The sequence below is a fragment of the Parasteatoda tepidariorum genome, chromosome 8, assembly GCF_043381705.1.
Source record: "Parasteatoda tepidariorum isolate YZ-2023 chromosome 8, CAS_Ptep_4.0, whole genome shotgun sequence".
In the NCBI taxonomy this organism is placed as follows: Eukaryota; Metazoa; Arthropoda; class Arachnida; order Araneae; family Theridiidae; genus Parasteatoda; species Parasteatoda tepidariorum.
Genome location: NC_092211.1, coordinates 35763005 through 35775172, shown reverse-complemented (window position 1 = coordinate 35775172; position 12168 = coordinate 35763005). Strand labels below are relative to the sequence as shown.

Genomic DNA, 12168 nt, shown 5'->3' with positions numbered 1-12168 from the left:
TTTATCTTTATTTACCGACTTAGTTACATAGTCAGTTTTTTTGCACCTGAAAGTTATAGATTAGTAATTTGTGCGATTATGACAGAAACACTATTAATAAAAAAAGACTAAATTTATTTTTCTATTTATGTATAAATGAAATAGAAAAAATTTCTTGTAAAAATGATAATCAAAGTCATTTTTTTAATGGAGTTTATTATTCTTAATTACAAAAATTAGGTCAGCCTGTTTTTATTGAACTCAATAAAACTCATTACAATTATGTTGAATAGATTTAATATCTTGTCACAAATTCTTTGAAAGTGTGTTTAAGGGTAACATTGTTGAAATATAATTGATAAATAATCCATAAAAAAATTTGAATAATCATTCGTGTTTTATTACTAAGCCTCTTATAATTCTAAGAACATTATTCTTTTTTCTCTAACATAATTCTTTTTTTTCTAAGAACATCAAAGAATGCAAAAAATACTTTTTAATACCTTTTCAAAGAATTCCGAGCATGGAAAATTAAAAGAAATCTCATCTTCTAAATTAATTTTAGATCAATAATTTTGAATTATGGCTTGTGCGTTAAAAAAGATAAGCTTTAAAACTTATTAGCCTAAACTTTTCTACCTTTTCAAAAGCTTCATTATTTATATAAGTTGGTTATTATTACTTTTACTTTTTATGCTTTTTTATTTTTAAGCATCTATAGCATTAGTTTTTGTGAGATCACGTTTTTTGTTTGACTTTTTTTTCATGTAGTATCGAATAATTCTGTAGCTAGAAAACGGAATTAATATTTTCACATTTGCATATTAATAGAAGTTTTGTTAATTGATTAAAAATGAAATAGGAATCAATTAGTTGCTTTTAATTCATTTGAATTAATAAAAAAAATTTTAAAATATTTTTGAAATGATTAATGAAACCTTTTATAATTATTTATAATATCTAATCAGTATATTTGCATCGCACGAATCGTAACAGATTTTTTTTATAATACTTGTTTGTATTTCAAAATTAGCGATTATAAAAATTACCTAAACTATTACTATTTACATTATAATAAATAATTATATAATAATAAAAATCATAAAATACTAATCAATAGTAAATGGTAAACATTACTGAAATCTTTTGTCTCTTAAATGTTGTAAGGCCGTCGACTTCTAAAACTACACTATTAAACAAAATGTTGCGTATTCTTTCTTTTTTATATTGATGTTTTTTTCTTGTAAAATATTGATAAGGAATAAAATATTATAAGATATTTATGAAAATTTATTTTTGAAACTTAACACATTTTTCAAAAAATTGTTAAGTTTCAAAAGTTTGTTGATTACAGCTAATATTACCTCTAAACTCTTAAGGTGCATTTAATGTTATAATAAATTTATTTAATAATAAATATTACATAATAAATAATAAATATTGCATAATATCATACATTTTAATTTAATTTTTTGTCTCATGAATTTTTTAACTTGTGTACTTCCTCTTTCACGGGTAATTTGTCACGGTCATTTTTTACTAAATCTTACGACCTTCTTTTTTATAATTATATGGTCCTAAGCTTATGTAGCAGTGTAATTAATATTTATTTACGTGTAACAACATGTTTCATAAATTAATGTTTCTTTTTTCTTTTCTTTACAGCCCGTTACGAAAACCAAATCTGCAGATTCGGCTCCGTGTTGCCGCGACGATGGAGACGAAAAGCAAAAAAAGAACAGAAAAACACTGTAAGTAATTTGAGACATTTTAAGTTAGCAATTTTTTATAGTGACAATTTTTACGTATTATCTTTTCATGACCAAGGACATGCCAGTTGCATTGTGTGAAATTATATCAAACATTAATATGATTTATTTCGCTCGAAAAACAATTTTGTATGTCCAAACTAATTTTTATATTTGGTATTGGCTAAACTTATTTCTAAATAACGATTTCTTAAACGTTTTAAAAATACAAATAACGAACAAATACTTATTAATTTTACTAAAAATTTTCTTCCTTATATTTAAAAAGTGCTTTCATTTTTTTTTCTTTTTTTTATCTTAAAAAATTATTCCCATATTACTAAATTAGAATTTAAACCCGTCATTTGTTAATTTTTTTTTCTCCGTTTAACTTATAAACGTTGACCGGAAATTCTGGTTTTGAAAATTATAATTTTTATTACCACACATTTAGTAAGAAATACAAAACTGAAAAGTAAATTTAACGAAATAAAAACAATTTATTCTTTTATACGTAATAAATGGTTTTTTTTTTCTATACGCAGAATATATGTACCGAACAAATTGTTTTTATTCCATGCACTAAGGTATCACAACAAAATTACCAAATTTTATCACTTATCATAAAACCATATTTTATTGTTAATTTCCCCAAAATCATTTCCAAAGCGATCATTAAAAATTACCGAGCTCTTTCGTGTTCCCATAGAGTTAGAAACATGGTAGTTTTGGCTATTTTTTTTTCCTCTGTACTGCTGTTTTTTCTGTCGCTTTTTTATCTTTGAGTTGTTATCTTCTTTGTATTTTCTAACCAGAAAACTGTTTTGTTTCTGCAGGGCCCAAGACATGAAGATGCGCTTAAGTTTCCTGCGTAGGAGGCACACAGATAGCTCGCTTCAACCATCTGTCAGACCAACACCTGAGGAAGCGCACAAATGGGCAGAATCCTTTCAAGAATTGACAAACAGCAAATGTAAGGAATGGTTTATATTTCTTTTTATACGCTGTTCTTTGCTTCCGGGGGCATTTTTTTGTTGTTGTTTGTTTTAACGAAATGGAACATTTTATGGTATCGACAGGATATATTTGGCTGCTCTCAAATCACTGTTTACATTGTATTCGCTCAAACGCATCTCCCATTTACAAAAAAGTTTCTTTCCAAAACGCACCAGAAAAGAGTTTCTATAAGTTGCTCGAATAATTTTCTTTTATTATTTTTTTAATTTAAAACTTAAATCCAATTATGATTATTTCAAGAATTCCAAAAAGCACCAGAAAAGAGTTTCTATAAGTTGCTCGAACATAGTTCTTTATTATTTTTCAATTTGAAACTTTAATCCAATTATGATTATTTCAAGAATTCCAAAAAGCACCAGAAAATACTTTTATAAGTTACTCGAACATATTTCTTTATTATTTTTTAATTTAAAACTTTAATCCAATTATGATTATTTCAAGCATTCCAAAAAGCACCAGAAAAGAGTTTCTGTAAGTTGCTCGAACATAGTTCTTTATTATTTTTTAATTTGAAACTTTGATCCAATTATGATTATTTCAAGAATTCCAAAAAGCACCAGAAAAGACTTTTATAAGTTACTCGAACATATTTCTTTATTATTTTTTAATTTAAAACTTTAATCCAATTATGATTATTTCAAGAATTCCAAAAAGCACCTGAAAAGAGTTTCTATAAGTTGCTCGAACATTTTTCTTCATTATTTTTTAATTTAAAACTTTAATCTAATTATGATTATTTCAAGAATTGAGTTTGTAGACATTTCAACAGCTAAATTTATCACCGATCCCAGAAATGACTGATAGTTACTTAACAAAATAATTTTCCTATTTTAGCCTGATTTGGTGAAAATTAGAAATATCTAGACTAAAATCTGCAAAAAATGTCTGACTAGCCTTCATTTAAAATTATTCCTCATTCTTCGAAATGAAACTAAGAATCAATAAATTATCAATTAACTAAATATAAAAATTCAGTTACAGATTTACTTCTAGTGAATTTTTTTGTTTTTCGAAATTTAATACTTTACGGTAGAGATAGGATATGTTTGATTGCTCTCTAGACAATATTTACCTTAATTTTGCTCAAAAGCACTTTTGACTTTTTTTTCAAAAAGAACTAGTCACTTTCCAACCAAAAAGCACCAGAAGGGGATTTCTCTTTGTTGCTCTAAAAATTTTCTTGAATTATTTTTAACGTTACTTGTTTTGAAGAAAAAAATTACTCATTATTTCATTTTGAAAATATCAAATTTTGAAGAAAAAAAAGTGTGCTTTATTTATTAGAAAAAAAAATTAAAACTCCAACTTTAGTCGAACTATACCATTTTCAGAATTGAGTTAATTATTATTTCCACATTCAATTTATCACCCATTTTATAAACAACATATAGTTAATTGTAAAATAATTTTACTTTTCTCACCGGATTTGGCGAAAAGAAAATCTAGATTAAAAATCTCTAAGAAATGCTCGGATTAAAATCATTCATTAAAAATCATTTCACATTTTGCTAAATTAAACTAACATCTAGGTAGGCAGGTACTTGATTTACGTCACACTGCTGTTGCACAATGGGCTATTGGCAACTGTCTAGGAAACTTCCCTGAGGATGATTCGAAGATATGCCATCGCAATTTTGATCCTATGCATAAGGGATGACTCCCATACTTTGGTAACCCGACGACCTGCGCGCGAAGTCGAGCACTTTACGGTAGATCAGTTTAACGAGGACCGATGCCGCACACCCTTGGTTCCTACGCAGGCTGATCAAGGTGGTCTTCCACTCGCTTACTGTTTGCAGCCTGTGAGGCTTGACTTCAGTGTTCTACTTTGAACCGTGTCTTTACGATCAGTCCACTGCGGGACTAAACAAACATCTATTAATATCATTCCATTAAATAAAATGAAATTTCAATTACCTATATATTTAAATGCATGTTAATAAACAAAAGCAAATAGTCCTTCCTTGTTAAATACTTTTGTCTTAGACTTTGTTTAAAATTTCTTTTTTTTTTTCCTCTCTAGATGGGTTGTCCTTGTTTCGAGCATTTCTTTCACGTGAGTTTAGTGATGAAAATATAGACTTTTGGTTGGCTTGTGAAGATTACAAACGCTGTAGAGTAAACAAATTAGCGTCAAAAGCTAAGAAAATTTATGATGATTACCTAGCTGTTTCTGCTCCAAAAGAAGTAAGCATAAATTTAAAGCATGCGCTTTTCAATTTGTTGAATTTAATTAATTAAAATTTAAATTTGCTTATTATTAGTTTTACTTAATGATACAATACAACTTAAAAATCTTGCTTCGTATATTAAAGTAATATAAAATCTTTGAATTCATAGGTTTGCTAACAAAGCTAAAATTAGTTTTTAAATTTTGTGTAACTTATAAAATATTTCTATGCAATAAACGTCTATAATAGACTCCAAAAACGTGTTGTTATATTTTATTTTATTAAATTATTTTTAGTTAACTTTTAAAAAATTATAAAGGGAAATACGTCATTTATTATAAAAAATCGTTTGCTTTTAAATATTCTTTTCTTTCCATAAGTTTATTCTATTGCATGAAGTAATACGCGAAACAAAAACAAACAAAACAATTTGTAGATATTTTTTAGTAACACATTATTCTACAGTCTTTGCATTCATAGGTTTTGCTAACATAGCTAAAATTAGTTTCTAAATTTTGTATAACTTAAAAATATTTTATATATAGTAATTTGTTACTCCAAAAAGATCTTGTTATATTTTATTTTATTAAATTAGTTTTTTATAACTTATAAAAAATTCTAAAACGAAATCCGCCATTTATTATAAAAAATCGTTTGCTTTTAAATATTTTTTTTTCTTTCCTTACCTTAATTCCATTAGAACAAAATCATATATGGAAACTTTCTAAGTTGCACATTATTTTTACTGTTAGTAAATTGTGCTAAATATTTTAGAACACAATTACGTGGTGTATTATGATGTTAATTTGATGCAAATGTTAGATTCGAAGTAATTTTTTTTGTTGACAAAAGTTAGAGTTGTTTTAGCTAATTTAATAACGTTTTATGAAATATCCCGCACATGACGCCACAGGTATGGAGCTTTATACGCATTTTAAAAGCTTTTTGAAGAATTTTGTAAAAATATTTTTAACTGTAACATATTGAAAATTTTGAAAGCTTTCTCTTATCAAATTAAATTGACTTGGCGAAAATAAAATAATTTTTTTTCCTTGTAGGTAAACCTGGATTCTTCTATTCGCATCGACATTCAATCCCACCTCCAAAACCCAGATAGGCAGTCTTTCGATTGCGCTCAAAGGCGGATACAGGGTTTGATGGAACAGGACGCCTACGTCAGGTTTCTGCAATCAGATCTGTATACAGACCTGGCGCAAGGAAACTCTCATACATCTAGTTGAAGACATTTAAACAGTCTTTAATGTCTTTTCAAACATTCCCATTTGTTGGAACTCTGACATCATTTGAGTATTTAAAAAAAAATCTTATTCAAGCTCTCTCTTAGGATGTATTATTAATGTTGTATTATTTTATGCTCATATCTATGTTCTTTTTAAATAACTTTTCAAAAAAAAAAATTTTTTTCTGAAGCTTTTCAAAACGTCTTTATCCACTTGCTTTAATATGCAGTTATGACAGCTAACCAGTTAATTCAAAAGAATATTATTTTATTCAACTTATTTTTCAATTGGAACGAAATAGTTTTTATTACAAATGAATTTTACATTATCCTTATAAAATTACGTTAGTTTAATTATTTATAAGTTTAAATATTTCTTAATAATTAATATTATGATAAAATTCTTTTTCATCATTTAGCACTTTGTTTAAACATCCTAAGAGTGATTAGTAGAACAAGGTTTTTTATCTTTTTGTTGATGTTTTTTTTCTTTTTGGAAATCTCATTGAAAGATCTAAAGATCTTTTGTTTTCATAATATGGTAGATCGCATCGATGCCTGTACATTATTTCATGTGACATATGTATTATTTATATGATGTATTTTCTTAAAGGCAATGTGTGTGCTCTTAAAAAATACAGTAGAAGATGCTTGTCTTCGTCATGAGTTACAGCTTAATGCTGAATGATTGTTTTGGCTCTTATATGATTAATTTTGATACACCGTGATGATATAGAATTCAGTTAGAATATTTTTATGCTGTTAAAAATACATATGCTCATGTTCTTAGGTCATAAAAGCGTGAGCCTTTGGTAATTAAATTGCACCCTATGTATTGTTTTTTCTTCGACACAAGTTACGGTCTAATGCAGAATGAATGTATAGCTCTTATATGATTAACTTTGATACACGTGATGATATAGAATTGAGTAAGATTATTTTCATGCCATGAAAAAAACATACACATGTCCGTGCTTTTATGTCATAAAACCATGAGCCTTTGGATATTGAGTTGCACCTTATTAATTGTGTTTCTTCGACATAAGTTACAGTTTAATGCTCAATGATTGTTTAGGCAATTATACAATTAAGTTTTATACATAGTGATAATAAGATGATATAGAATTCAGTACCGTTAAAAAAAACTTCATATGCTCATGCTTTTTAAGTCATAAAAACGTGAGCCTTTGGCTGTTTAGTTGAGCTGTATTAATTATTTTTCTTCGGTATAAGTTACAATTTAAAGCTGAATTATTGTTTTGGCTCTTATACAATTAATTTTGATACCCCGTGATGATATAGAGTTCAGTTAGAATCTTTTTTACACCATTAAAAAACATGCTTTTATGTCATAAAAGCATGAGGCTTTAGTAAATGAATTGCACCATTCTAATTTTTTGTCATTTAATATTAATTAAGTTTAACAGAATTTATATAAAACATATATTAATGTAAAATAAAATTGGTGCATAATTTTAGCCTTACGATCGAATACCGAAAGTGAAGTTGAAATTACACAAAATTTATCCTTATATGAAGGTATGGTAATTATAATAAACAATGATTAATTTTATTGTATTTTAATTTTTAAAATGAATTGATTTATTACTTCAGTTATTACTATTTTTTTCAACAAGGATATAAGATCTAATTAGTGAAAAAGTGTATTTCAAATACATTTACTCAAGTCTTCTCTAAAACATAATTTAAGAAAAAGCATTAGTTTGTATATATTGTTGACGAACTTTAGAATGTGAAAAGCGTTTACACGGTTTTATACATTTTCCACTTTTGAAAACTAAAATAATTATCTGCTTAAGCTTTAAAATTAGAACTGAAGGTTTTCTGATAGAATTTTCGTATCTAAACTTTAAGTGTCTTTTATAAAAAATAAATATCTAATACAGAATTTAAATATTAGCTTTCATATAACACATATCTAAAACAGATCCAATAGCTTTTTATTACTACATATTGCTTTATAAAATCTTTGTATACATTAAATAACTTGATAACTTCAAAAATTCCTTTTGAAAAAATGTCAATAGTTAAACTCGCCTTATAGAATACTAAATTGGCGAGTTAATAAGTGATTTTTAATACGCTTATAATAAGCATTTCTTGAATATAACATAACACTATTAACATGATTAAAAGCTCTTTAAAAATATTCTTGTGAATTTTTACTAAGTATAACAAACACTATTAATATATTTAGTTACAAAATGGGTTTTCTGAATTTTCTACTTTTTTGGAAAATAATTAAATGGTAGAAATTTTTCTGGAACATTTTGTGAAAATTGATTTGTTGGTTCATTAATAACTCAATGGCTTTCATTATTTTAGCAGAAACAGTTGAACAAAAGAAGTGATTTCATGAATAAAAACTAGATTCTTGAAAGTCTTGTTCACAGTGTTAATAACTAAAAACATATCTTAAAAAATTTAATATATTCAAATTATGTTCAATGCTGCAATTATGCATTATTCACTATATTGCTTTTAGGAGTTGAAAGTAATGGTAAAAAGCTTTCTACTGAAATATATCTGACTTTCATGAACAACTTATGCGACGTTTGGTTTCAAGCATAGCTCAAACCAGTTTTAGAAATTTAATAAAGAAATGAAAGAAAAAAATCTTTATCCATGTACTTTGAATATGTTTTTGTTACATTTTTGGTGGACGAACGAGATCCATGATTGTTTAAAAAGAATTGGATCTTTAAAAAGAAATTTAATTAAATATAAATTTAAAATTGAATTTAATACAAACTAGTTTAAATTTGTCCTTTTTCGAAAAAAATTAATATTATCTAAAATATTTTCCAATTGAATGCAATTTTTTTCCCAAATATTTTTTTTTACAAAAAGTCTTTTTTTGTCTCGTTTTTATTTCAAAACTTTTAACAATTATGAAATATCTTTTCGGTTTTTTTTTATTTGGTTTTCTTAGCATATTTTAAGAAAAATATATAACTGAATGTAAACTTAAAACATACTTTACAGAGTTTATTAACAAACAAATTTTAATTTGTTCGCTTTCGAAAAAAAGAAAACTCACGTTATCTAAAATATTTTCTAATTGAATAAAAAAAAAATTTTACATAAGTATTTTTTTTTCGTCACTTTTTTTTCACAATAATTAAAAATTACCAAGACATCTTTTGGACTTTTTTTTATATAATTTTTTAACATATTTTAGGAAAAGTATATAGTTGAATTCAGGTGTTTTTCACCTTAAGCAATTTACAAAATCATGGAAAAGTTTGTTTCTGTAAAAATGATTTGATTTGGATTTGAAACGAAACGCCTCATACGTATCGTTATATCCTCATATATGACGTATTCATATTCACCATATTCATTTGTTTGGAGTTCATATTTTATACTAAGTGATGAAAAGTTCCAAAAGTATTATCATTGAATAAATCTTGCATTTGTGTGTAATATTTATCAATAAATATAAATATATGTGTTGTTTTGTCTTACGTTTTCAACAGCTTACCACGTTTTGTAATATATCTTGTAAACATGTGTATATTTATTTAAGTTATTAGACGTGGTTTTTGTGACCAAAATAAAAAGTTGTGTGAAACAGTAAATTTTATTTATTGCATGTAAATATTAGTGAGACTTCTGTTTGACGCACTTTGTGCTAGTACAATAATAAGTGTGGAAATATGTGCTATTGTAAATACACCGACATATATTAATTGATAAAATTGATATCAATTGGAATTAATTTACTTGACTTCATTTTGTTATGCAATGCTGAAAAAATTATAATCCACTGAAATGAAAATTAGAAACATATGTAGCGAATTTCGTGGATATTGTAATATTGCATGTTAAATTGTTTTCTTTCGTAATTGTGCTACAAATTTATTTTATTAATATAACTGTTTCTGTAATTGTGTAATAAAAAATTCACCAGAAGTGTTTAATCGAAATAAATTATTTTGAAATTTTTCAAGGAAAATAATGTGCACTGAAAATATTGTACAAATGGAAATCACTGATTCCTGAAATAAGCTAAATATTTATCATTGTCCATCATTTCTTTTATAAAATTCAAAAATTTTATGTTTTCATTACTGTGACAACTATTATGATTTAAGAATATTAAATTGTATATTAATTCAGTTTCAAAGAATAAAATTTCTTATGAGAAAAACTGAACTGGACTTAAATTTTTTATATGCTCTTATCACAACATACAGAGTGTTACATAATAGACTACTCTTAATATAAGTTTTTAAAACCCTTTTCTATACACATTAGGAATTACAGATTAATATTTAAGCCGCGATGGCTCAGGGGATAGAGCGTTCGCCTTCCATTGAGATAAACCGGGTGATGGCTGGTGGATATGAATCCGCTGTAATATTTATTTTATCAAGCCTTTAGGTTGCGCCNTATGAATCCGCATCCGACTTGCACCGACCACAGTGCTGACGTGAAATATCCTCAGTGGTAGACGGATAACGGGTTAGAGTCCCTTTGCCTCCAGGCTAACCGTGGGAGGTTCTCGAGGTCTTCCTCTTCATGTGACGCAAATGCGGGTTAGTTCCATCAAAAAAGTCCTCCACGAAGGCAAATTTCTCCCAATATTTGTAACTGGTGACAGCAACAATTGAACGAATCAATTGTTGAATAATTTTTGAGTTGAAACTTTCAAATAAGCCGTTTTACGTTTTCTTTTATTAAAAACTACTCGAACGGTTTTGTTCAAATTTTGACATTTAAAATTACGTAGTCTAAAATTATGATGTAAAAATTTATGTATTTTATTAATCAGAATTGCTTGATCGTTATTCAACAAAATAATAAAAAGTTATTACAAATTATTTTTACCTAGTATTATCTTTGGATATAAAAATTTTATAATTATGTCCAAAAAGTTTTGATTCGCTTTAAAAATTCTCGAAATGTGATGAAGAAAATTCAAAAAAAAGTGAATTAACAATATTAAGGGAAGAAAACTTCTCCCTGTTCTAGTGGGAAACAATAATAAATACCTTTTCTCCTTTAATTTTTCTTTTTAGTGCATAAATGATTTGCACTTACATTAGTATCTATAACCAGCAATAATTACCATTCTACCTGTAGTACCTAGTACCAAAATTTACTAAGCATCAATGGCGATTTTTTACAGTTCCCCTACACCAGTGGTCGGCAAAGTGCGGCTCCAGAGCCGCATGTGGCTCTTTGGCTCCTTAAGTGCGTCTCTGGCACAAATATCCACGGAAGGCGCAATAATATTTTAATTTTAAAAAAACTTGCTAAGAAAACAGCAGAGCAACTTTAGCATTTGTCAAAAATCCTCTTAATGCTACGATAACCGAGTTGAAATTTTCTCTTTTTGAAATTGACATTGGTAGCTTTAAATACAATTGCTGGATTTAAAAAACAAGAAGATATGGCGCTCTAAATTCGAACGTCTTTGTGTTGAATTGGAAATATTGGAGAAGAAAAAATTTGATCTTAGTTCACAACACAAGTGGTCTGCTTTGAATGACCTAGAGAAGGAAGACATGATCATTTTCAACGCTTGGAATAGTATTCCTGACTCTTACGATCAGCTGAAAAAACTCGCGTTTCCTGTTCTTTCCCTTTTCGGCTCTACATATATATGAGAACAATCTTTTTCAAGCATGAACATTATCAAGAGTAAACTGAGAAGTCGTCTTATTGATGAGGATCATGCCTAAAATTAAAAACAACAACATATAAACCTGACTTACTCAAACTTTCCAAGGAAATGCAAGCACATTGTTCGCATTAATAAATATTTATTAAGTATGAAATTTAGTTTTATTTAGTGTACTACTTATTTAGTGTAATAAAAGGTTACTAAACAAGCAGATTTGGCTCCCAATTTTTTTTAAAATTGTTGTAATGTTCAGATTTGGCTCTTTGGCTAATAAGTTTGCCGACCACTGCCCTACACGAATAAGTACCTTTTCTTCAGTGATTTTACATTTAAATACCTAAATTTTTTTTAATTCCAATT

At 26.9% G+C, this 12168-nt stretch overlaps 1 protein-coding gene across 3 annotated transcripts in view; it reads left to right on the top strand.

The window, feature by feature from the left end:
* Window positions 1–10334, top strand: part of LOC107455989 (regulator of G-protein signaling 3) — a 174545-nt gene extending 164211 nt beyond the window's left edge. For all 3 annotated transcript variants that reach the window (XM_016073744.3, XM_016073743.3, XM_016073742.3), the window contains exons 3-6: window positions 1645–1730; window positions 2564–2700; window positions 4768–4931; window positions 5974–10334. In XM_016073744.3, coding sequence (XP_015929230.1) covers window positions 1645–1730; window positions 2564–2700; window positions 4768–4931; window positions 5974–6156 — 570 coding nt within the window. In that variant the 3' untranslated portion in view covers window positions 6157–10334. The remainder of the gene's footprint in view (window positions 1–1644; window positions 1731–2563; window positions 2701–4767; window positions 4932–5973) is intronic.
* Window positions 10335–12168: the final 1834 nt, after the last annotated feature.